A 25,395-nucleotide genomic window follows, 5' to 3' on the forward strand; every position below is an offset into this window, starting at 1 on the left:
TTATCGATTTTGAACTGGGAAAAAGGAGACAAAGGAAGAGAAAAACAGCCCCTGACTTATAGATCTGGAAATACAGCTGCTTGGCCACCCGAAAGATGTATATTCTGCTGCCTTCAGTTCATGATAGTGTAAACTGTGGTCACCAGTGGATCAGTGCATGCCCGACAGAAGGGGATGGAAATGCCAGGCGGTGACAGCTGACAGTGCTTGATGCGTGGTGTAGTGTAAGTGGGACACGGGCCAATTGAGGCGGGGCACGACAGCAGCGAAACGCGACCGCTAAATTGAAACGCGGTGAGACGCGTCTCCTTTTCAGCGGGTGTTTCTCCTGGGGCGCAACTTTCACCGCCCAGCTGCTCAAACATCCCCGTCAGTTGGATATCCACAGGGGACTGCTACGACGACGACAAGTACACCTCTGCTGAGTTACTGGTTCATCTATGGGATAATAGAACGGATCGACTCAGAGTAAACACCACAATGGCGTCGTCGGTCATCGCATCCCGACCAAGGGCTCGCCCAGCCCACACCTCGGGCACCACGAAATGTGCCTACACTCCAGACGGAACAAAGCTGGTCACTGTCGGCTCCAACAATACCATTCGTGTGTACAAGACCGGCTCAGACGGCGAGCCTGACAATGTGGACGACTGCCAGGAACAAAATGTTGCGGTATCAACAAGCAACAAGTTCTTCGTTGCCGGCTCGGAAGATGGCACTCTCGCTTACTACTCGCTCGAGACCAACATGTTTGACCGCCTCCTGACGCGGACAAGTCTCCCAGTTCGCGATGTTGCCCTCTCTCCAGACGACAAGTGGTGCGCTGTTGCTAGTGACGAGCTTACGGTCAAGCTGGTCAACATGGAGGATACCACGAACCTGCTTACGCTGAAGGAGCATGGAGAGCAGACGAAGCATATCTCGTTCGACCCCAAGGGCACTATGCTTGCGGTCTCATGTACCAATGGGATCATCTACATTTACTCTTTGACGGCGGATCATCCCGAGCTTATTCGAAAGGTGGACGGTGTCATTGGCAGGGTGCAGACCGACTCCGAGGCCTCGACCAAGGTGGTCTGGCACCCCGATGGCCGTGCTTTTGCGGTGCCCACGCCTACGAGGGATATTCAGGTTGTGTCCAAGAATGACTGGGAGAAGCAAAGGGTGTTTTCCAACGGGCATGAGGGGGATGTCACAGCTCTTGCTTGGTCTCCCAACGGAGCGTTGCTTGCCTCAGCCGGCAAGGACAGGAAGCTCTTGATTTGGTCCACCAAGGACCAGAGCGTGATCGCCAGATATGAGTACCCCAACGTCGTCGACATCGCTTGGCACCCAACCAAAAACCTGGCCTCCTTCACTACCTCTAATGGAGAAGTGTTCATCAGCCCAGAGTTCGTCTCGGAGCAGTTTGCTTCCATGCTCAAGCTCCCCCGGCAACCAGCCCCTTTTATCCACGACCCCCTTGAAGGAATCTCCAATGGCCTCGACAAACAACCCCTTCCTAGCCGTCCCCGAGCTGGTACGCCAGATAGCTTCGACGACCTCCTTGATGATGACGTAGTAGAGGAGGATGACTTTGTTGTGGACGACGACGGTGCGGGCTATGCGCTCAACACCGGCCGAAAGCGTCCCGCAGACGACACCACCGACGGCCAACCCCCTTCCAAACGAGCCAACTATGCCCTCCAACTCCAACACCACCCCCCTTTCCAACCTGGCTCCACCCCCTGGCGCGGCAACAGAAAGTACCTCTGCCTCAACCTAATAGGCTTCATCTGGACCGTCGACCAAGACAGCCACCACACTGTCACGGTCGAATTCTACGACCACGAATTCCACCGCGACTTCCACTTCACCGACACGTTCCTCTACGACCAAGCCTGCCTCACCAACACCGGCTCCTTGTTCTCCTGCCCACCAAAAGACGACGCCCCAGCTGTGGTCTTTTACCGTCCCCACGAGACCTGGACGCAGAGAAATGACTGGCGGATTTCCCTGCCGAAGGGTGAAGCCGTGTTGGCCATGGCCCTAGGCGAGAATTTTATTACTGTCACCACCACGGCGAATTACGTTCGGGTGTACACCCTCTTTGGGATTCCCTACCGAGTCTACCGCCCCAAGTCCAGCCCCGTGGTCACCTGCGCGGGATGGAACGACTACATCATGACGATTGGCAACGGCCCAGTAGGCGCGGACGGGATGTCCAGGCTCTTGTACTCCATCTACAACATCAAGCGGGATGAAATCTGCCAAAACGAAGACATTGTCGCCTTGCCGGACGGTGCCTCGTTGAAATCAGTCTTTTTTTCCGATGTTGGCGTAAGGCCCTCCGCCCCCCCTTTTTTTTTATTTTTTTTCCCACCACCCAGCCCTTCTAACTCTGCGTAATAGGACCCATGTATATACGACACAACAGGAACCCTCCTAACCCTCCTCCACTGGCGCCTCCCCTCCCGCGCCTACTGGGTTCCCCTCTTGTCAACCTCTCTCCTCCCACGTCTCGCCTCGGGCCGAAAAAAGGAATCTTACTTCCCCATCGCGGTGGCGGACAATAAATTCCATTGCATCATCCTAAAAGGAGGGGATCAGTACCCTTACTTTCCCCGGCCTTTACTCTCCGAATTCGAGTTTTCCATCCCGCTTTCTGGACCGCCCAAACCTAAAAATTCAAAACCCACCAACGACGACGATGAAATGATGCTCGATCAATCCTCAGACTCGGATGGAGAGGACGACGCGACCGGGGAGAGTGATAAATTGATCCAAGGGTTCATGCTGAAGAGTATCCAAGCCTCCCAGCTCGACGACCTGCTAGACGCCACGCAATCAACCGCCTCGCAACGCGCGCTGCGGTCTAGGCTTTCGTTGGAGATTGATAAAACGTTACTGCAGCTCCTGGCGGTGGAGTGCAGGGAGGGGGGTGAGGAGAGGGGTATGCGCGCGCTGGAGGTTGTCAAGCTCATGAGGGACACGTCTGGGAAGATGATTGAGGCGGCGGGCAAGATTGCCGAGAGGTATGGACGGACTGTCCTGGGGGAGAAGATCAGGGAGTATGGCGAGGAGAGGGTGGGGAAACAAATCAGGAGTAGGAGTGATGGGCGGATGTCGACGCATAATCACAGAGGGTTTGGGAGTGGGGATGAGAGTGACTTTTGAAAGTGACGGAAAAAAGAAGAGAAGAAGGATGGGAACATGAGTAACGATGGATATTGAATTGCATTGGGTATCTAGTTATCTGTTGTTCGAGTAGAAGCATGGTATAAAAGATTCTGTTTGTGTTCATCAAGGGCCCGTCTCGGTATTTGGCTAGTCAGAAATCCGTGTTGATAGTTCGTAGAGGGAGGAGTTGCTCTAGCCTGGCTCTTGAAGACTTATTTATATAGACAGTTGATTTCCAATCAAGCCTGTCTTGAACTCTATCAACTCAAAACAAAGTAGACACTTGCAACTTCACAACAGGAAGAATCACCAAGAGAAAATCACATAACACAGCAACGGCACAAAACAAAAATGGCTTGACCTGGCTCGATTATTCGCGCGAACCGCTCTACTGGTGGGTATATCATTTTCCATTGCCCTATATCCCCGATATCCCCGCGCCGTGCCTGTTACCGGCGAATGCAGATGGGCAGCCCTGAAACGACAACACCATGCGGGAAAACCGACGCGAACCCGAGCTCAGACCCTATTTGTCCTTTTTTGTCCTCACACGCAAGCGTGACGCTTACTTGTGGTGGATCTTGCGCTGGTAGAAAGCGAGCTCCTCACCCTCGAGGATGTAGCCATCGGCACGGCCGGACTGGCCGGGGCGGGAGGCGATGACGGCGTAGAGACGACCGGCCTCGAACTGCTTCTCGAGAGCGGGGTCGACCTTGCCACCGGCGGCGAAGCGGGCAGCCTGCTTCTTCTCAACAGACTTGGACTTCTTCACCTCCTCAACGGTTTGACCCTGCTTCTGCTGGCGTCTACGGCCGAGGGGCTGGCCATAGTGGGCCTCGTACCACTGACGGAAAGGAGCGGCATCGATCTGGACGACGGCGGACTTGGTCAGGGTGTTGGTGCGGACAAGCTCGTTGTTGGAAGGGTGGTCTAGCAGAGGTCAGTGTCTGAAACTCAAGGTCTTCAGATTTTGGGAAGAACATACAGGCGACAACGATGACACGGGTCTTGCGGGTGGTACCCTCGGAAGCCCAGGCAAAGTTACCAGAGTCGAGACGAAGAGCGCGGTACTTGTGGTTACCACCGCGGGTGCGAACGGTGTGGATGCGCTTGGCACCGATACGGGTGTTGGCGGGCTGGCGACCAAGCTCGAAGGCTCTCTTCTTCCCTGTTCGCTACTGTCAGAAATTGCTTTCATTCCTAGTGTGCGATGACAGGCTCAGAACGCGATGGGTTGCTAGTTCCTGTGACGGCCCACGACACAGTCACCTCTCCGCTCCTCACGAGAAGCAAGACAAGCACCCAGTGTGTGAACCACCACAGGAACCTCCATGCGGACCTTCGAGTGCCCCCAGGTGTCGAGGGGCAAATGTATTATGATTAGGAAACGGGAGGAAGTTAGGACATACGGTAGAAACTGCAGCACGAGATAAGTTAGCAACCGCCATCTTGGATTCCATCGACACCAGCCAGGAGGACAAAAGGAAGGGGATTGAACATACGCCCGCTTGGCACCGGTGTGGGAGCGCTTATGCCGAGAGTCACGAGAGATACCCATCTTGCCGGTTTCTGTTGTGAGGTCGGGTTAGCAAAATTGTTCGTGATGCCGGTCGATGGTGGATATTTCGCGGCGGGAGTCGAAGGTTGAGCAGGGCTGCAAATTCTCGGAAGATTGAATCTTTTCGAATCTGCAGATATCGGCTCTCGCTTCTAATTCCGTCGGGCTGGTCGAGGGCAATGGGTATCGTGGTGGTTACTTACGTCGTTGGTCGTTGACTACTGAACGGTTGTGGAAAGGTCGGGGCAAGGCGCGATATGTTTTTGCAAACTGTGGGCGAAAAAAATCGGCGACATTGTAGGGCCGGGTCCGTGCTGTGGAGCCCTAATAGAGAAAGCACGGGCCAACCGAAGAATTGGTGGGGAAGAAGGCCCGCTTTGTCGCTGGCCCTGCCAAGCCTTACAGTCCAATTGCGCCAAGATGCCTGTCAAATTTGGGTAAACAACCATGTGGAGGGTTGGGTTTGGCAATGATGGCTCCCAGGAGGCCCCTTCAAGCAGAAAGCCTCGCGGAGTCTGTCATCTGTGATCGAGCCTGAGTTGATGTCACCAATCTGCAGTCACTAATTACGATAAGGAAACACTTGTCCCATGCCATACGGTAGTGACAGTCCTTTCGCTCTCCACAACGAAGCACAGAGGGGGCATTGAAAGCTTGTACATCACTGCCATCAATCGAAGTTGGAGCCTACGACCAGAGATAGATTTCGGTCATAGTAAAAGGTAACATTGAAGCAATGCTTCAATCTGAATTGTAAGCTCTGGCAAGTCTCTCAACTCCAGTCTCTGAGCTACACATCTATGTAAGTGTATGCATATGTTAAAAAAAGTTCGTAAGTATGTACGGTGAAAGTTAGTTCAATGAAATCAATCCAATCTTCATCAGATGTGTCCCAGGCAGCAAAAAGGCCCAAAAATCAGGGAGGAGACAAATAGTCTCTCCAAAGAAATAAATCATACGCAAAACAAGGGGGTATCCGCGACGTCTTTCTCCTCGACGTCTTTTTCTTTCCTCATACAAATCATTCCAACCTGAAAATCCCCTAATCTCATGACGTAGCAGCCGCAACGTTCCTAGTTTATTGTGGCTCTTTCTCCTGTGTCACCTCCTGATCTGGTTTCGGGACCTCTTGATCGTTAACCTGGGGTTGCTTTTCCTGCTGATTCTTGTCCTCCGCCCCTATTGGTGCTTGGGGCTGATTTGGCTGAGCCGGCAACACGACCGGGCTCTGGGTTGGCTGCTGTCCCTCTTGTTGCTGCACTGGCGAAGGCGACTTTGGATTCTGACCACGTCTAGACATACCCCTCTGGACTGTAACCTGCTTCACAGTGCCAGGGGCAAATCTTTGCGCTCCCAGACCAGGTTGCAAAACAAGCGGTACGGCACCACCCTTCTCCCCGCTTCCTCTCCTCACGCTCGGCTGCCTCCTTGTCCCTGCCGTTGCGGTCGCCAAAACCACAGGTATGTCGTCCATGGGGTGGGATCCCAATGCTGAGACGGGGCTCACTGGTAGTGCGTTATAAGCGGACACCGGCGAGTCCATGGTGTCATTGGCGCTGGGCATGTAAGTTGCGCTGGTTTGGGGAACGAAGGGCTTGTACTGCCTGGGCTGATACTGTGGCTGGTTCGGATAGGCAGCAGACTCCGGTCGGTACGGCTGGAGAGGCTGGGGCGCTGGAGGGATACCGTCAAAAGAGAACCGTGGAGAAGCGGCTGGTGTCGACATGGGGCTCGGAGCTGGGTAGTAGTTTGGCGATTTCTCAGGCGGGGGGTAGTTATGATGAGCCGACTTTTGCGTATCGGGGATGGTGGCTAGAGCGGCGATGGTGGTACCAGAGAGAGGAGAAAACTGAGCCGGGGTTGCTTGTTGCAGATAGGGCGTTGTCGTAGCAGAAGAAAGCTTGAGTGGCGGCGGGATGGCGGATGCTGCAGACGATGAAGAAATCGAGGTAAAAGAAGGTGTTTCGGACTGGCTTTGGTGTTGGCGCGGAGGGTCTGAGAAGGGCGACACGACCGGGACAGGCTGTGGTGGCAGTTGTTGCTGGTAATCCGATGGTTGCTGTTGCTGATAAGCTGATGGTTGCTGCTGTTGGTAGGCGGATGGTTGCTGCTGATCGTATTGCGATGGCTGGTAAGAAGATTGCTGATATGTAGTAGCTTGGGAGTGTGCGTATGTGGAGTGTTGTGGCGGTGGAGCCGATTGCTGGTAAGTTTGCGGTTGAGATGGCGGTTGCGCAGATGGCTGCTGATACATGGGGGGTTGAGGAGGCCCATCCGGAATCTGCGTCTGGCCTTCCTGCTCTCTCTTCCGGCGACGGAAAAAAATGAATGCAAACGCAATGAGCGCGATAGCTCCGATAGCACCAATGACACCTCCCGCGATAGCACCGGCGTTGGACGAAGAACTCTCGGCCGGGACCACAGCGGCAGCATCGGACGAAGTGGCTGCGGGGGCGGTATCGACACTGGATGAGGCTGTCTCGAGTGATCTATCCGTAGCTGACGTTTCCGTCTCCGTCTCCGATGACGAGCTCGACCCTGACGACTGCGATGAACTGCTGCTGCTCCTGACAGCAGTGGTTGTGCGCCGAGTTGAAGTGCGGGTTGGAGTGATGGTAGACATGGTTCTCGTCTTCTGGCCCACATGAGTCGTATCAGCTTCCTCGATGCTTCTCTGCCTGAAGATACTGCAGTAATAGTCGACTGCTCCAAGCTCATAGCTGATGGTGTTGCACAGTTGCTTTCCGAACGCCGAACTACGAGACAGTCAGTACAACCGATCCAACACATCATCTCACGTAATGCTACATGCCACTTGAGGATTTGAGGATCCGCCTGGCAATCCTCATCACAGTCCTTGAGGTCCTTCCTGTCCAGACAGGCTGTGTGGAAGTTGCAGCCTCCATTGCCGCAGCAGCCTACTCCAGCCGGAGATCTGCCTGAAGCCGTGATGAAGATACATTGCTGTTCGTCCGGGCAGGTCAATGGGTCACCTAGAAATAGTTAGCACCATCTTCATACACGGTGATCCAGAGCTATACACACGTTTGTTGCCGTCGAGATAGCCGCAAGTGTTATCGGGAGCGGCGATGTAGTTTGAAGGCCTGCCATTCTGACGTCGCAGCAGCGCGTTCACAGCCGGAGCTTCTGTTGGTTTCGGCGTCCACCCAAGACTGTCTTCCACGGCAATGACACCGGTTGGCTGGGGACCTGGAAAGGCCAGTCCCTCGACCGAAATGCCAAAGAAGGCGAGCTGACAAAAAGTAGATATCCTCATCTTCATCTTTCGCTTGCTGGCTTGCGTCACCTGAATCACAAGCGACGGTGACAGTGACGGTTGGGAAGAAGAGAAAGCATAAGTCAGAGCGGGTTTGGCATTACGGTGCCGGCCAGCAGGCACAAGAAAAGACGCACTCCTTTCCGGGTCAGAGGTGATCGGCAGACATGTGCCATGGGTAGGAGATGTTTAAAAAGAGGACTCCGTGTGGGAAGCGGGAGGGAGACTGGGGTGTGAGACATTGGCGGGCAAGGATGGGGAACCACCACCAGCAGATGACAGCGCACACGGGACACAGGATTGACGAAAGATGGCTCCCAGCAACCTGGGAGGACTTGTTTATTGCATGTACCTACGGGGTGTTTGTGCTACGGCCGGCCATTCCATTGTAATGCGGTGTGGGAAACGTTGGAGCAAACAAGTTGTTTTTATGAAGCTCTGAAGATGCGGGCCATGTCGATCTCAGGGGTTGATGAAGTGAAGAAAAGCTGTGCCTGGCGCCATGCATCCAAGAAACAGAAACATGCAGAGACCCTTCCTTTAATTTCACTGCCCCCAGAAATATCCCTGCAGCGATTCCCGGCTCTTGGAAAGACGCTAGGCCCAGTGAGGAATGAGGAACGGCGGGGGCCCTGCCAAGCTCCGCACTGCACGCCAGATCGAACGGCCCCACCATCGGTGCCGAGCAGACGTCCTCCGTTGCCTGATTCTCTGATTTTGATAGTATCGATATCAATTTATCAAAAGGTCCACATCTTCAAACCATGACAGACCTGCTGCGAGTCCTGCCAGAATTCCCAGTCAAACAGTTTGGCGGCCTCATCTCAGCTCTCGAGTCACGCGGGTACACCACCGCCGACCTCCTGACCCTAGATCCTGCTGAAATAGAAACCAGAACCAAGCTGCCAAATGTGAAGCGATTATGTGATGCCATCTTGAACGCCCTACACACCGATCTTGGTGTTGCAGACCCACCACCACCACCACCATTACAACAACAACAACAACAACAACATGACGATGTACAGTCCAACACTGAACCACCACCACATCATCACCATGAAACCAGTCACCTAAAGCACACGGCTGACACCCTCTCCTCCCAATGGATCACAATCAGCACCCTCGACCCCCACCTGGACCTCGCCCTCGGGGGCGGCATTCCCACCGGCCACATCACCGAAATCACGGGTGAATCCGCCGCCGGCAAAACCCAATTCCTCCTCACCCTCCTCCTTGCCGTGCAACTCCCCCCTCCCCACGGCCTCTCCCGGCCAGCTCTCTACATCAGCACCGAAGCCCCCCTCTCAACCCGCCGCCTCTCCCAAATGATCACCGAAAACCCATTTTTCTCCACCCTCCCACGGTCTGGCCGCCCAACCCTCGACAAAATAATCAGCACCACCACCCCCGACCTCGAATCCCAAGACCACATCCTCACCTACCAAGCCCCGGTGGAAATCGCCCGCCGCAACGTCGGCCTCTTGATCATCGACTCAGTAGCAGCCAACTACCGCGCCGAATTCGAGCGCCCCACCGCCAACTCCAACCTCTCCTCCAACATGGGCGCGAGGACCAACGAGCTCATCAAGTTGGGAATGCACCTCAAGGATTTAGCAGAAAAGTACAACCTCGCGGTGGTGGTCTCCAACCAAGTAGCCGATCGTTTCTCAGGCACCGCCGGGCTCAAGACACCTGCTCCTGTCCCCTCCAAGACACCAGCATCATCACTCAAGGCACCTTTCCCACATGGGTTGGGGAAACAATCACAGGAGTCACCGTTGGCATCAAGATCCCGACCGGCGGAGGCAATACCAATCCCACCGCCACCGCCACCGCCACAGCCGCAGTTAAACCCCGAGTATCCCGATCCAGAAGTTGAGATTAATGCTCATCCTGCGTTATCGCTGGATCACCAGCAAAAGTGGTTTACCGGCTGGGGTGACAACCCATCGCTGGACTACCCGTTGAAGACGCCGAGTTTGGGGCTTGTCTGGTCGACGCAGATATCCGGGAGGATAGCGCTGTTCAGGAGGCCGGTTAATTATGGGTATGGGGATCATGTTGGGACTGTGGAGGGGATGGGGGCGATGAAGGGGTGGAGGAGGTGGATGAAGGTTGTTTGGGGGGTTAATGCGCCGGCTTCTGATGTCAGTGGGAGGGGTGGCAAGAAGAAGGGAGGGGGGCCGGTGGAGTTTGAGGTTTGGAAAGGGGGTGTGAGGGTTGTTGATGCGGGGAGGATTAACAAAGGGAATATTGCATAATACTGCCAAAGGGCTTTGGGAAAGAGTATGGATAAATTTTATTTGGATGGCACGTTGTGGACAAAAAGACTGGCACTATAAAACACTGAAACAGGGCTCAAAAGTAATCAATAGGCCTCTTGATTATCCTTTCAGACCTCTTGACCATCTTTTAAAAGCCTATTCTTCTTTTAAAAAGCATAGGTTAAGAATAACTACACATTGTACCGACTTGCAATATCAGTTATTTTTTACCCACCACGTGGATGGATACATATTGCCAGGCTAAGGTTGGGAAAGAAGACATCACTGCCAGGCCAAATTTTGAGAAGAGTAATCAGAGATAATTCCTCTTGATATATTTTTTTATTCTTAATATTCGATGATAAGATGCTGCATGGGTTGTTTTGGTGTTTTATTTTCATTTTTTATCCAACCAAATCCCACTCACCGTAATCTTCATAATCATCATCATAGTACTCCTCAGACTCCTCATAGTACTCCACATCGTCCTCTTGCCACTCCTCATCGCCATCTTCATCCTCATCCTCATCCCCCTCACCATCGTCACTCTCCTCACCATCGTCACTCTCCTCACCATCGTCACTCTCCTCACCATCGTCACTCTCCTCACCATCGTCACTCTCCTCACCATCGTCACTCTCCTCACCGCTCCCCTCATCCTCCACCTCTAGCCAGACCTCCCCATCCCGAGTCAACTTCATCTTCTCAAACTTCATACGCAATCCCCCCTCACCCTCAACAATCTCCACATCCTCACCCTTGTCCTTCCCAGTCTGTGCCGTCCCATGAATCTCCCCGGCATACTTCTCCGCAACAGCATCATGACCCTCTCCCCCATCAACCGCACGCAGGGCATCATTAAACGCCATCGCCTCCCTCTTTCTCTCGTTGTTGTAGAAATCACCATATTGCTGTCCCCCGTTCCCTCTGTCTTGGCTTCAGAGGGAGCTGTCGTCTCTTTGATTGGCGGTTTGACCTCTCATGACTCCTGCTTGAGGGTAGAGGTCACGTCCTTGTTCTTGTTGGAGTCCTCCTTGTTCCACTTGTTGTTGAAGGGCTCGGCCATACACACTATAGTGATGAAATTGAGGATGAGTTGCCATGGGGAAGAGTGGCCACCAGGAGGAACGCTACCCGCAGCAGCTGTTGTAGAATGGCCACTGCTGTATGAGTTACCGAAATAAAAAGGGGCCGAATCCTTCACATTGGACGAGGTGTCCTATTGAGAGTCGGAAGGAACACCGTAAGTGCGGTAGGTTGGCCGCGGGGCGTCATAGGCGCTGGCATTGTATATCTGCCGGGTCAGGCTCGAAGAGAGATAGGGGAGCAAGTTGGGTGGTGAGGGATAACGGGGATAGCCATATCCAGAACTGCTCGGTAGTCCTCTCGACGCCGGAGAAGAAGCCTGAAGGTAAGGGCGTCGCGGGTTGTACTCTCCCAGGCCATCCGCCCCCGAATTCCCAGCCGCCCCAAGCTTGCCCAGTCCCTTGTCAATCTTGGGGCTGGCCGTGAGAGTAGCCGTCTCCTCCCGGAGGGAATCCGGAAAGGCCTTCACGCTCTTCTTCTCACTCTCTTCCCCCTCTGCCTCCTTCTCCATCCAATCAACCCGGCTCTCCAACACACAGGCCCTCGGTTCAGATACGTTCTTCTCCCACTCCCTCTCCATCCAATCAGCCCGGCATTCCAACGCACAAACCCTCCCTTCGTATCTTTCCTCCTCCCACTCCTCCTCCCACTCCTCCTCCCACTCCTCCTCCCACTCCTCCTCCCACTCCTCCTCCCACTCCTCCTCCCACTCCTCCACCTTCACCACCCTCTCCTCCACAACCGCCTTAAACTCCTCAAACTCCCCCTTCAACTTCTCACACACACCATCCCTACTCTTCCCCCCCTCCAACACCCCCACCCTCTCCTTCATCACCCTCTCCCTCTCCTCCAACTCCCTCACCCTCCCCTTCAACTTCCTCACCCGTCCCTTCGTCTTCTTGTTCTTTTCCTCCAGCTTCTCCAGAAGCGCCATAACATACACCCCAGCATTACGATTCTCCTCCTCCTTCTCCTCCCCAGCCTTCCTCAGCATCCGCACCTCCTCACCCAACTCCTTGCACATCAGCCGGGTGCGATTAACACTGTCAAAAAGTTGACGGAGAAAAGTCATGAACTTGACGTCCTCAGTCTTTGCCTTGCTCGCCATCTCCTCCAGCTTGGCGACCCGATCGTTGAGTTCGGCTTGGGTTCTGTGGATGGGGGAGAAGGCGTAGAAACCTGAGGAGGGAGACGAGGAAGAGGACATGCTGTCGTTGTTGTCGTTGTTGTTGTCGTTGTTGCTGTTGCTGTTGCTGTTGCTGTTGCTGTTGCTGTTGCTGTTGCTGTTGCTGTTGTTGTGGTTGTTATCTTGAAAAAGTGAAGACGTCTGCAAGTCGGAATGGGGAGTTAGGTTAGCAGGTATATTTGGATGTTGAGTTATCGTGGTGTTAAGAAAGAGGGGTTGTGTTGAAGATGGTAGAGCGGAAGGGATAGTTGTGATATGGGTGAAAGAAGATGATGTGTGTGATGATGGAAGCCAGGTGATGAAGGCAGTGTGTTGATGAAAACAAGCCTTCGTTGATGGCCGTACCTTGTCGACAAGTGAGTCAATTGACCTTGACAATATCCCAGAAAGAAAAGGTTTCCTTCTAGGAATCCCGAGACACCTATAACTCTGGAAAAGAAAAGGAAAAAGAGAGAGAAATGCGGGAGGGTGCAAAGGGTTTAAGTAAAACCGCCCAAACAGAGCTATATCAGCAAAGTCCACCCCGAGATCACGCCGACCTCATTATCACGACCACCCAAACTCTAATGATCACGCCCTCGGAGCAAGCAAGTGGGACATCAGTAAGCCACATCAACTCAGAACCAGAAAAACCCATAATGACGCAATTCCCAAATCTATTCACAACACCAATGCTAAACCAATATCATTTTACCTCTGCCCGAGTGCCCAGCTACCGTTCCCCAAGACTAGATATACACAATACGATATCTGACCCAAGCATCAAAAACGCCATAGCCCCCACCCACCCATTAGAAGCCCTAAACGCCACACATACATGCAAGTCTTTTTCTCCACCTCCTAATCATGAGAGATAGCTCCACTGTGGCCACCAGTGACCTCGCCGTGTGCCTCACCGAGGATGGGGAAACTGGTCCTCCAACTGCATCCTGACCCCCACATTCATAGAAATCAGCTCCTGCAGCAGCAGCTTGGCAGCGTACGGCATGTTCATCTTGGTGACATTGCTCGTCGTCTTGCAAGTCTGGCAGTACCCCTTGTAGCCCATCAGACCGCACCGCTCGCAGACGTCCACCTTGGTAACGTCAGAGCTGTACATCAACCGTTCCAGCAACAGCTGCGAGGCGCCGTAGGCAATCAGGCAATCACGCTCCATTTCTCCCAAACGCAAACCACCGTCACGCGAACGACCCTCGGTGGGCTGACGTGTGAGGACCGCGCGCGGGCCGCGAGAGCGAGAGTGCATCTTGTCTGCCACCATGTGCTTGAGGCGCTGGTAAAAGATGGGTCCGTTGAAAAGATAGGCCTCGTGGGGCTCGCCCGTGATGCCGGATGTGAAGTAATCCTTGCCCTCCCACGAGAAGCCGTGCTCGATCAACACCTTGCCCATCTCTTCCACCGGATGAGACCGGAAGGCATCACCAAAGCCATACTCCCGCCTTCCTGCCACGACGGACGCCTTGCCGGTCAAGCACTCAAACAACTTGCCGACAGTCATACGCGATGGGAAGCCGTGGGGGTTCATGATGATATCGGGCGTCAGACCCTTGTCGGAGAAGGGCAGGTCCTCTTGGTCCACAATGATACCAACAACACCCTTCTGGCCGTGACGAGACGAGAACTTGTCACCAAGCTCTGGTCGGCGTGTTTGTCTGGTCCGGACCTTCAGCAGCGGCGTGCCGCTCTCCTTGGTGGTGATGACCACCTTGTCGACAATGGCTGGATCCTTGATCTTGTAGCTGATGGGACAGGGACGGAACTCGGTGATTTTCCGATCCTCACCAATGTTTGTTGACGTCTGGTCGACCGGGGTCTCCTTCATGATCATGATATCGCCGTCCTTCAGTTTCATTCCAGGAGTAGCGAGACCATCATTGTCAAGCACCGCATGTCGATCCTTGGCCTTGCCGTCTTCATCGCGTTGCACGCCACCAAGTCGGTCCTTGTTTCGGTTGGGGTACTGTAGGAGCTCGGTCGTGTACTTCTTGAACACCTGGCAGCGACCGAATCCTCGATCGCAGGATGCCTTGTTGAGCACAAGGGCGTCTTCAATATCGTACCCCGAGTACGACATGACGACAACCGTGGCGTTTTGGCCAGCAGGGAGCTTGTCGTAATGGATGAGTTGAATGGTCTTGGTGATGACCATGGGTCGTTGAGGATACACGAGCGTGTAGTGAAGAGTATCGATGCGGTTTTGCTGGTTGTATGCGATGAAGCCTATCGCTTGCTTGCCCATGGCGCATTGGTAGGTGTTACGGGGCGACTGGTTGTGGTGAGGGAACGGAATGAGGCCCGCAACTGCGCCCAGGATGGTGAATGGCTCGATTTCCAGATGAGTTGTCTGGTCGTTGATGTCCGACTCGTGGACGGCAATCAGCGCGTCGTTTTCCTCATTCACATCCAGATATTCCAGCACACCCTTCTTCAAAAAGTCCTCAAATGTGGCCTTCTTGTGCCGGAGAAGATCCAGATGTGCTGCCTCCAGCATGGACTTTCCGTTCTCGACAATGATGTATGGCCGACAGATGCGCCCTTCATCGGTGGCGATGTGGATCGAGGCTGTGGCATGACTGGTGTGAATCCCAATAAAGGCCGACAGCACGCCGCGGCGACGGAACTGCTTGAACCTCTTGGTGAAGGCCGCCGCGTCAAGGGTCAGAGCATACGGCGTGCCGTTTACGTGAATGATGAAGGCGTTTTCTTCATGCATCTCTGTGCCGCTGCACTCCTCGATAAGCCGGATACCCTCGATCAATGTCGAGACGCACTTCTTGACCTTTTCTTCTCCTGCCTCGGTGGTGATATGTGTCATGAGCGCCAAGTTCTTGACCAGACCACAGGCCTCGCCTTCAGGTGTGTCGGATGTGCACAACATACCCCACTGCGAGGGCTGGAGGGCTCTGGGACCCGATACCTTTCGTGTCTTTTCGAACTGACTGCTGATTCTCGTCATCATGCCGAGGGCAGCAATATAGCTCAGACGACTGAGAACGTGTGTGACGCCGGCCCGATTCATACCGAAACGCTTGACTGTCCAATTCCCGCTCTGAATGGCCCGGTTCAGCCCTTGGGTGATCATTGTACCATAAGAGCCGATGGGGCCGATGGGGTCATAAGCTGACGTGCGGTTGGGTCTCTTGAAAAAGTGCTCCATGTTCGCCTTGAGTTGCCCAATAAATCCTTTGAGCAGATCCTCGAATAGCAAAGACAGCAGCTGGCCGGCCAACTCCAAACGCTTGTTGCCGACGAAATCACGGTCGTCGACCAGCTCGGGATTGTGAACGGCCATCAGGATGCGCCGCACCATCATGGCGATGTAGATGGTCTTGGGATAAAAGTCCAGGTCCTTGACGGTGACATGGGCCACAATCAGGTTGGAGAGGGCATCCAAGCCTTCCTCGATGGGGTTGCGCCGTGGTCCAGCAGAGAACTTGGGGCTTGGCTTTTTCGGGCCGCCCATCTTGACTCTGGCACCCACATATTCCAGCGCCTGTTGCTGCGTGTAGACGCCAGCCTTTGCTGCGTCCTCAAAGTTGATGAGAAAGTCGTCTTGGTATCTGGAGTCTCCTCCCGCCACCAGCTCCATGATGTCGTAGTCAGACAGTCCCCCGAGGGCCTTGAGAACGATCACGATGGGAATCGCCTCGACGAGAATGTTGTGGGTGAGAAGAATGCGGTCCTTCTTGAGAACGACGTAGGTCTTGGACTTGCGTTCGTGGGTAGAACTGGTGACCGAGGCCTGCACGCCACCCTTGTCGTCCTTTTCCACAATCACACGGTTCTTGCTGAGCTGTTCCTGAATCAAAATGACCTTTTCTGTGCCGCCGACAATAAAGTAGCCACCCGGATCCAGAGGACACTCGTTGAGCTCCTCCATCCTCGCATTATTGGCACCGTTGAGGTAGCACTTGGAGCTCTTGAGCATGACGGGGATGCGGCAGAGCTGGACATTTTTGCGGATATTTCTGACGCCGTTCTTGGGGTAGGCGATATCGACAACGACGGGGGCGGCATAGGTAGCATCGCGAAGACGGCACTCCATGGGCGACACGGTTGTCGAGCTCTGCCACTGGAGCTGCGAGTTTTCATTTCTTGTGGGCTTGCCGACGCGGATGTCGGTGAACTCGAGCCAGAAGCTGGGTTCCTGGTCGCATCGGATCACTCGGTTGGCCTCGACGATCTTCTTGATGTCCTCCTCGACAAAGTAGTTGTACGAGTCGATGTGCTGCTTTACCAGCCCCTTGACCTTGAGGAAGGCGGGTAGCAGCTGGTACTTGTCCTGCTTGGTGTTGATGGGATCCGTGAGCCGTTTGCCGTTGTAGAAGGGCTCCAGCAGAGCCTCGAAGCCATCGTCGACGGCTGCCGAAGGCATCTTGGTCGTGTCGTGCTGTTCAACCGTGACCAAGACGCTGAGCAGTGTGTGTGTAGTTAGTGGTGTAGTGAATGTCAAAAGGGATCTGTTCGTGACTCTAATAAACTCTAGGTAATTTTGCCCCGCGGTGATAGGCGTCGGCCTTTTTCTTATCGCGATAAGGAATTGAAGAAGAGGCAGGGTTGGCGACGACAGGGAACCGCCAGGGGTGGGTGTGGCTTGGCACGTTTAAGGTTGCTCAAGGTTCATCCCACCATCCAAGAATGACAAGCTCTTTGCTATCAAAGCCATGGTTGGCGACACGGGGCTGTGGAAACCGGTTAGAGTTCCCCGACGTGTTTTCTCTTTTCCACAGCTCGTCCGCGCAAGATGGATTGCATACCCGGCGCAGGCAGGTTTGATGTGCTGGCGACAGAGCTGCATCTGGATTCCACTGGTGGATTCAGGGGCAATTGGGGGTCACAAGTCACCACGAGAATTGTAGTTGGCAAAGGCTTTTGTTATGGGCAGTCTTAACTTCCACTGATGATTATAGAAGTTCAAGAACAGTCTGGATCGAATTCCACATTCGTCGAAAACTCACCGCCTTTTATTTCTATAGATCGGATAGAGTTCCTTCAAGGGTGGGGGTTGCCCTTGAGGCTGACGTAGGTCATCCGATCCTCCTCTTCAAGGTAAGGGGGTAGGTAGGTAGGGTGAGGTAAGCTGAAGGTGAGAGTCCAGGTGTAGGGTTAGAAAGACCCTTTCCAAGTGCCCGTTGCGGCGCGGGGAGTTGGTCGGACTTGTTGGAGTACAAGGTATTTTCGAGGTCCAAATCTCCCCGGAAGGGCATACCGAGACACCCAAACAGCACCTTTCCGATGCCACAAAGAGGTCTGTGTCTGTGATACCCTCCAACTTTTCTTCTTTTCCATCGAGGATTCCTCTGTCGGGCAGGTGTGGGGCATCGGTCAATGTCATTTCTCATTGGCCAAGCTGAGACACAATCGACGAGAACACTACCCACACCCAACAACATGGCAGCCAGCATCGCCGAGAAAAAGGGGGTTGGGCTGTGTTGTGTGTTGTTGCGAGATGTCGACATCGGACAGAGCCCATCTCCACCTTCGATTACTTGCTTCCATTGCTGCTGTTGCAACGGGATGCCGGCGCGAGGACACTTCGAAGAGGGGGTGAGCGAGAAGTGATCAATGCCTCCCCCTCCTTCCCCTTTTTGAACTGTCGAAGGAGCGGGGAATCAATCCCTTGAGGGGCGGTCCTAGCTCAAGCCGTCACCATCTCGAACCCCGCGGACGAAGGAAGGACTCGGGGCGAGGATGATGACAAGCAGCCGAGACTTGGGTTGTTGTGAGCAAACAATCAGATATCAGAAAAAGAAGGGACGAAAACTGATAGATATCCGATACTCCGTAGATGTTTGATGATGATCGGATTCCATCCCATGGCAGTGGTCTCGCTCACCGGGGGGGGGACATCACCCGGCTAAATAACTTGCCCCCCGCGCCCGCTCGTTGATAGCGTACACAGTACACTACCACAAGCTATTGTGGATACTTGCACCGTTGATCACCACCTGGATTTTGGTTGAAGCTCGAAATATGCCGGCCTCTTCCCCAGACGGCCACCTCAGCCCAAAGACGGAAGCCGGCCTTTTGAGTAGCGGATGCAAGGCAATTGACTTTGGCACTTGTGTCAGTTGTCACTCAGCTCATGTATGTGAGCTGCAATAATCACCACCTAGAATGGTCTACTACTCGATTCATCGCCACCGGCATATCGCCCACACGCCACTTATCGATATTGCATCTCACACCACTGGTCCAAGATATGGTTGAGCCAGCGCAAAAAGCCAAGCATAGCTCCATATAAACCTCCCAGATCCAAGGGTTCCAACCAGTCTTGTCAACCGACAATAGCAGCGAAGTACACAAACAGGGGGGTGGTCGGCACGAAGCTGGGGAAACAAAAATACTTTGATACCTTCTCGTTGAGGCAGTGTTGGCTGAGAAAGTGACTGCAGGCCCGTATATCGGCAACCCGTTTTCCCATCACACCTTTTTGCTCTTTCTGCCGCCCGTTTCCCCTCCCCCCCCCCAGAAAATGCTCACGTTGTACACCGCTTGTTTCCCTGATCGCCTGTTCTCGGCCGTGGTGTAGTGTAGGTAGTAGGTAGGAGGCGAAAACTTACCACGACAGAAAAAGCTGAACGACCTTTTCTCTTTCTATCCTATGCTCTTTTGAGAACGGGACAAGACACATGAAATAGGGGGGGGGATGCCCCAATGAGGTGCCATCGCTTTTGGGGATTGACACACTCCCACCTCGCCTCCTGTGAGCAGCGCCAGTCCAGCATCCCCGGACCATGCATGTAGGGAAGGGAGCTCCATGTACTGTACATGCCTAGCGTGCGTGACTGTCTCCTCTTAACATACCGTAACCATCATTGTCTCTCGAGACATGGTACATACAATTTGACAGTTTGACCCCCAATAAAAGTAAGTAGGTACTAAAGTACTAGGAAGGGAGCTTCGGGCAGCAAAAAGTGATTGCTCCAAAGCTAGGATGGAAGGGTAAGGTACAAAAGTACATACAAACTGCTACTCAGGACACTATCACAGAGCCATGAAGGTTGCCTTTCGTTCGGGAGCCACCAGCTTTCTCTCTGGCACCACGGTCCGCTGCGAGCGTTTCAACTTGTTGCTCCTCTCCATCTCTGCCCGCCCGGCCTCTTCCTTTTTTTTTTTTTTTTTTTTTTTTTTTTTTTTTTTTTTTTTTTTTTTTTTTTTTTTTTTTTTTTTTTTTTTGTTTTTTTGTTTTTGCACACGAGCCGCTCTTTGCGTGTGGTTCCAGGCTCGGGTTGTTTTCTAGTGTGGGATCCCCAAAGTGTTAGTGCAAACGTGCAGGTGGTGGGACCCACGGCAGCCCAATCGTCAGGGTGGGGATGTCTTAGCGTTCGAGGGGGACGAGCTTGGCTAACCAGACCCTTTACTGGACAGCAACGCCTCTTTCCGCCCTGCCAGGGGTGACTGGCCTGTCTGCCACTGTCTGGTCATCCATCCCCATAAACCACAACCTCCTCCACCACCTCACCCCCAACGACGAAGCCGGCCCGTTTCCACACACTTTCCCTGAACACACATACCCACGCTCTTTTGTACTGTGCTTCAAGACCAGTCTTTTTTGCTGCTGCTGCTCCTTGGCTATTCCTATCGTGTGCCAACAGATTCTCTAAAACCAGGTCAGTGACTGTGTCCCAGAGTGCGTGCGCGCGCATTGTCCCCTCCGCCGTCCGTCTGCCGCCCATCGCGGAACACCACAGCCGGCCGGGCGCCGCCGAGGGAGGGGAGGGGAGGGAAGCAACCATCAAGCGGGGAGAGTGAAGAAGGCTTGAGGCAACCGCGAGAACTGCAAGCCGACGTATTCTGCGTCTATCTCACATCTGGCCGCTCAACAATTCAGTCCTTGGAAAGCTTCCTTCAAATCGGTGAACCTTGATGCCGTCCTCAACCGAAGCCTCGTCCCAACAGCCACCGCCTCTCTGCTCTTCCAGGCTGCTTGTGAATGCGCGCGCATATCCACTTACTACTTGCCCCATACAGCCCCAAGTGCTCATGCCCCCCCGCATCATGACAAGCCGCTGACCATGCCTCCTCGTCATATAGACTTATAGAGCAAGATTCCACCGTCGAACCCGCCTAGCCGTGTATGAAAATTGGTGTGGTTGTTGTTGTTGTTGTATGTACCATAGGGCGGACGAGATGGACGACTATTTCCGGATCCAGCAGAGTCCCCGGGGTGATTCGCAAGTGAACGCGACACTGGGCCTTGTATCGCCTTCTCGAAATCCTCTTCTTCCTCGCCGGTTTACTGCCGATTCCGGACGTGTACCAACATTGTCCACTATCAATACCATTCAACCGCCGCAAACACAGCAGCAACATCAGCGGGTACCTGAGCCGCAGGACTTTGCTTCCACTGCGGTACGTGTACCCCTCAAATTTCTTGGTTGGTGGCTTGAGAAGAAAGGGTTGGCGTTTGAGTTGATTACGCGCCCCCTAAGTGGATTTGGAGGGTTATCTGATTGAGTAGACCTTGAGACGTGGCTGACGGTTTAAAAAACAGGCTATGCACAAAGTTCAACTGGTATGTTGAAAAAACAACAGAGTTTCCTGCTTTGGAAAAACATAAGAGGGCAACCTGCGGACCTGTCAGCCGTGGCAACTTCATTGCTCCGACTTCCTCGCCTCACCTCTCTTTCGTCGTGGGTGGTGCCGTTCTGGCGAGACAGTATGGCTGACTTTTATCTTCTTCTTCAACAGCTAGAGAAAAAGCGTCAGGACTACGAGCGCCTACGAGAGCAGCGTAGGCGCTTCGAGGCAGAAATGCAGAAGCTGGACGCTCAGACAAGGCTAGAGGCACAGGAGCTTCAGCAGATGACTGAGGATATCGCCAAGAGACTGGGGGCCGGCCATCAGTCAGAGCCGACGACGCCTCCCGAGTACCGCGAGGTGAATACATCCTTGTCAACCATCTGGTCGACATCGCGGCCAAACCGGTACTCGACCTCGAGCCTGACATCACCCCCGGGCCTCTACAACCGACCCAATAGATCTGGTTCGCTGCTGACATCACCTCAATCCGGTGGTGGTGCTATCCCGGCCCGGTACGCCTTTGACGACCCCTTGTCCCACTCGGTGCCTGGATCCCGTCGCAACAGCGACGAGGACGACGAGAAGGAGGAGGCAGTTCGCCAGGATCCCACCAGTCACCGCTCCACCAATCAGTAAGTTCTTGTCTTGGCTTTCCTTTGTTGGCTGCTCTTCTGCCACTGCTCCTGAATTATCCCTGGGTGTCGGCTTTGGCTGTGTACTGCTGTTCGAAGTGTGAGAGGAGGGAGACATAGCTTGGAGGTCGGAGATGTGTACTGCAGCAACACTGAAGCTCAGTGTTCTCTGCTTAAACTGCCAGCTTGTCAGAGGTGAAGAAGCGCTCAGGCCAACTGTCGTTGCTCCTGCCGTGGTGAAATTGGTGTAGGGACCAGAGCCCCCCCCTTCTCGCCGCCCATTACCGCCCTCTTGAGTGATCTCAGCAGCTGGTTGCAAACAAGCAGGGCCGTTGGTGGTTTTCTGGAATAATTCCGCTTCTTCCCACCCCCGCAACTCTCTCTTCCTCTTCGCAACACCTCACGTCGCCGACTGGTTGATATTCACATCATCCATATCAGTACCGCTTGTTACTTGTCTTTCACCACAATCCTTTTGTTGTTTCCGTGTTTTTGCGTTTGCAACATTGTTTTTGCTGTTCGCCGTGTCCCGTCGCTAACTTGACTCACACTCAGCCTCAACCGGTATTCTATGCCGGTGACCAAGTCTCGAACCTATCTGGGTGATTTTGAGGATAGCAACAACACTACGGGCTTCCTCTTTGGAGACGAAGACTCCCATCTCGAGGATACCCGAACCACTCCTACAGCGGAGGCTTTCAACACGATCTATCGCTCGCAAGCCTATTCTCAACTGGTGAGTTACCTTGCCCCCACCTTCTTTCGTTCATCTGAATCGCCTCGACTTCTTCACCCATCACCCATGTCTCTTTTGTTGCGGAGAATCGGAAGGTCACAAGGCGAGAATGACGTTAGCCAGCTCGCTCTTGCCGTGAAGAACTGTCAGGGCTTGTGAGATGAAAATTCTTTCTTCTCGCTCATTTCCCGGCCTAAGGTTATTAGGCCGACCTTCTTGTTCTTCTCCTCGCCCCTCACCTCTCCCCCAATTCACTCTCAATTATTCACTCCCATTGAACAATACTTCCGCTCTCTTTCCCCACTCTCTCATCTTCATCGCGATTTCTTATAGCCACCTCGCGACTCCGAAAGGATCAACTGTTGCTAACCTTTTTTCACCCGACAGACCTCATCTGCTCTGGATTCTGAATCCACCTCAACCAGTACTTGGAGTAATCTTACCAAGCATCAACAGCGACAAAGCATGTCTACCATCGGTTCCAACGGTCTCAACGGTGCCGGCCCGGTCGGTTCCCCTCCTTCGGAGCCTGGTACCATTGGCAGCCGCCCGGCCAGCATCCGTCACTCAATGGATGGCATGAAGTTTATGGCCGAGAGCGTCACCACGCCCTTGGACACTCCTGCCTCTGTTGTTTCCCCTCCTGCCGCCCACGCCGTGGCCTCGCCCCCCAAGCTTCAGCAGTCGTACTCTGCCAACGACGTCCCGACCATCAAGACCAATGGCTCGACTCTGGGTGCCAATACCAATGTCCATGCTCAGCAGCATTTCCACAACCACAATGCCAGCTTGGGACGCTTCCCTGCCGGTGCCATGAATCGCCACAGCCAGAACATGTCTGGTGATGTCCGCGTGGCCAACGGTCATGACATTGCTGCTGGTTATCCCTCTATCTCGTCCACCCTGTCGACCCTGCATGCCCAAGCTACCCCTTTCCAGGCTCCGAACCAGCAGCCCCAGGCGGCGGTCATGCCGGCCCCTCCTTCGCTGGGCGGAGTCCAGTATAGTCCTTACTATGCTGCTGCTGTGCCTGGTAGCGTGCCGTACAACGGGGGGCAGCCATTCAATCCCTATGGCATGCTCGTGCCGAGCTTCAGCAACCTCAGCATTGGCAGTGCCGCGCCACAGCCTTCTCAGGCCACGCAGCCTCAGCCTCATATCCCGACGCAGAGCTTCACTGGCTACGGTCCTCAGTACGGCCAGCCTGCTCCTCCTGCCCCTCGGCAACCTCTCCACGACAGCCAAGCCCGCGTGATTGCGAATCGTCGCCAGCAGGACAGTGAGGGTAAGTAAATTTGTTTCTGTTTTGATTTGCAGTCTTGCCGAGTTAGCTAACAATGTCGAAGCGATGTCACGCTACCAGAACATGACGTTGGAGAAGGCTGAGGGCAACATCAACAACCTGGCCAGAGATCAGCACGGCTGTAGGTTCCTGCAGAAGCAACTCGAGAACCGTATTCCTCACGAGGTCCACGCCATCTACCGGGAGGTCTTGCCTCACGTTCACGAACTCATGATCGATCCCTTTGGCAACTACCTCTGCCAGAAGCTCCTCGAGTACTGTACAGACGACGAACGCACCGAGCTGATCAAGAACTCAGCCAAAGACATGGTGCCGATCGCGTTGAACCAACACGGTACTCGCGCCCTTCAAAAGATGATCGAACATGTGTCCAACGAGGTTCAGATTCAAATGATCACCGACGCCCTGAAGATGCAGGTCGTCACGCTGATCCAAGATCTGAATGGTAACCACGTGATTCAGAAGTGCCTCAACAAGCTCAGCCCCGAGCAGTCTCACTTCATCTTCAACGCTGTCGGGGAGAATTGCATCGACGTGGGCACTCACCGTCACGGTTGCTGCGTCCTCCAGCGGTGCATTGATCATGCCAACGGCCAACAGAAGGCCTGGCTCATCCAATGCATCACCAACAATGCGTACCGCCTGGTCCAGGACCCCTTTGGCAACTACGTGATTCAATACATCATCGACCTGAACGAGCCTAGCTTCACCGAGCCCCTCGTTGCCCAGTTCCGCACCCACATTCTGACGCTTTCCAAGCTCAAGTTCAGCTCCAATGTGGTGGAGAAGTGCCTTCGCTGCTCCTCGGAACAGTCCAAGAACATGATCGTCTCGGAGCTCCTGGATGCCGGATGCGAGATTGAGCGCTGCCTCCGCGACTCATATGCCAACTATGTCTACCAGACGGCCCTTGACCATGGCACCAACGACATGAAGCAGCGCCTCGTCGACTTGATCCGCCCTCATCTTGCCTCGATTCGCAACACACCCTATGGTCGCCGCATCTCGGCCAAGATCTCGGCCTTTGACGCCAGCGGGATCAATGCCAATACCCCCAATCAGCCGCCTGTCCCTGCTGACCACACGGGTGGCCAGGTGTCTATTCGTCCTGCTCACCAGCGCGGCATGTCCAATAGCACCAACAGCACGACGAGCACATTCCACGGATATGCTCCGAATGGTGTCAACGGCGCCAACGGCAACGTCAACCACGCCGCTGCCATCACGTACCCAGGGGGCCCGAGCCAGGCTCCGCCGCAGCCGCCCCGCGGTCAGCAGCACCCGCACCAGTTCCCTTCCGGACAGGCGGACAACAACTGGCTCTAAATCATCAGCACTGCGGTGTATTTGGGATCATGGATGGGTGATGGGTGTTTCTTATGGAGTTTGGTCTCTTACTTTTCTCTGCTACACTAGTCACGACAGCATGATGAGTGCTATGACCGTCACGACCCCTTTCCCTTTTGCACTTGTTGTTTCAGTAACAACGACTGACACGGCACCCCCTCTTCAGCGGGCCCTCTTTGAAGCTCTGCTGTGTTGTACACTATCTGCGCGACAGGGAGGATATCAGTGGAGGTGCGGTTGGTTTAGAAGGCTTTGTTTACAGCCTCTTTTTCATTTCTTATGGGGTATCGGTCTCTTTTTTTCTTTCTTTTCTCGGTT

General features: G+C 54.0%; 7 protein-coding genes across 7 annotated transcripts; 3 read left to right on the top strand and 4 right to left on the bottom strand.

The window, feature by feature from the left end:
* Positions 1-480: 480 nt before the first annotated feature.
* mcl1 (DNA polymerase alpha accessory factor Mcl1) lies at positions 481-3,156 on the top strand (the record flags this gene model as incomplete). The annotated part of the gene is made up of 2 exons (XM_062889070.1): positions 481-2,319; positions 2,392-3,156. 2 exons carry the CDS (start codon positions 481-483, stop codon positions 3,154-3,156), a joined length of 2,604 nt encoding a protein of 867 aa, XP_062745015.1.
* A 363-nt stretch (positions 3,157-3,519) lies between these two features.
* RPS8A (ribosomal protein S8A) lies at positions 3,520-4,995 on the bottom strand. The gene is made up of 4 exons (XM_062889071.1): positions 4,662-4,995; positions 4,569-4,576; positions 4,145-4,327; positions 3,520-4,089 (listed from the first exon to the last, which is right to left on the bottom strand). Exons 1-4 carry the CDS (start codon positions 4,715-4,717, stop codon positions 3,725-3,727), a joined length of 612 nt encoding a protein of 203 aa, XP_062745016.1. The 5' UTR covers positions 4,718-4,995; the 3' UTR covers positions 3,520-3,724.
* Positions 4,996-5,795: 800 nt separating this feature from the next.
* On the bottom strand, positions 5,796-8,418 carry QC762_307760 (uncharacterized protein; the record flags this gene model as incomplete). Its single annotated transcript, XM_062889072.1, has 3 exons — positions 7,763-8,418; positions 7,506-7,710; positions 5,796-7,473 (listed from the first exon to the last, which is right to left on the bottom strand). The coding sequence occupies exons 1-3, from the start codon at positions 7,998-8,000 to the stop codon at positions 5,796-5,798; spliced, it is 2,121 nt and encodes a 706-aa protein (XP_062745017.1). The 5' UTR covers positions 8,001-8,418.
* Positions 8,419-8,758: 340 nt separating this feature from the next.
* On the top strand, positions 8,759-10,258 carry rhp57 (DNA repair protein rhp57; the record flags this gene model as incomplete). The annotated part of the gene is made up of 1 exon (XM_062889073.1): positions 8,759-10,258. One exon carries the CDS (start codon positions 8,759-8,761, stop codon positions 10,256-10,258), a length of 1,500 nt encoding a protein of 499 aa, XP_062745018.1.
* A 407-nt stretch (positions 10,259-10,665) lies between these two features.
* On the bottom strand, positions 10,666-11,130 carry QC762_307775 (uncharacterized protein; the record flags this gene model as incomplete). Its single annotated transcript, XM_062889074.1, has 2 exons — positions 10,666-10,830; positions 10,903-11,130. 2 exons carry the CDS (start codon positions 11,128-11,130, stop codon positions 10,666-10,668), a joined length of 393 nt encoding a protein of 130 aa, XP_062745019.1.
* A 350-nt stretch (positions 11,131-11,480) lies between these two features.
* rpc2 (DNA-directed RNA polymerase III complex subunit Rpc2) lies at positions 11,481-16,908 on the bottom strand (the record flags this gene model as incomplete). The annotated part of the gene is made up of 2 exons (XM_062883552.1): positions 11,481-12,636; positions 13,430-16,908. The coding sequence occupies 2 exons, from the start codon at positions 16,906-16,908 to the stop codon at positions 11,481-11,483; spliced, it is 4,635 nt and encodes a 1,544-aa protein (XP_062745020.1).
* Positions 16,909-19,961: 3,053 nt separating this feature from the next.
* Positions 19,962-25,056, top strand: QC762_307810 (uncharacterized protein; the record flags this gene model as incomplete). Its single annotated transcript, XM_062889075.1, has 7 exons — positions 19,962-20,146; positions 20,571-20,888; positions 21,031-21,051; positions 21,228-21,691; positions 22,247-22,427; positions 22,815-23,712; positions 23,774-25,056. The coding sequence occupies exons 2-7, from the start codon at positions 20,646-20,648 to the stop codon at positions 25,054-25,056; spliced, it is 3,090 nt and encodes a 1,029-aa protein (XP_062745021.1). The 5' UTR covers positions 19,962-20,146; positions 20,571-20,645.
* Positions 25,057-25,395: the final 339 nt, after the last annotated feature.

This window comes from Podospora pseudocomata, chromosome 3 (genome assembly GCF_035222375.1).
Source record: "Podospora pseudocomata strain CBS 415.72m chromosome 3, whole genome shotgun sequence".
Taxonomy (NCBI): domain Eukaryota; kingdom Fungi; phylum Ascomycota; class Sordariomycetes; order Sordariales; family Podosporaceae; genus Podospora; species Podospora pseudocomata.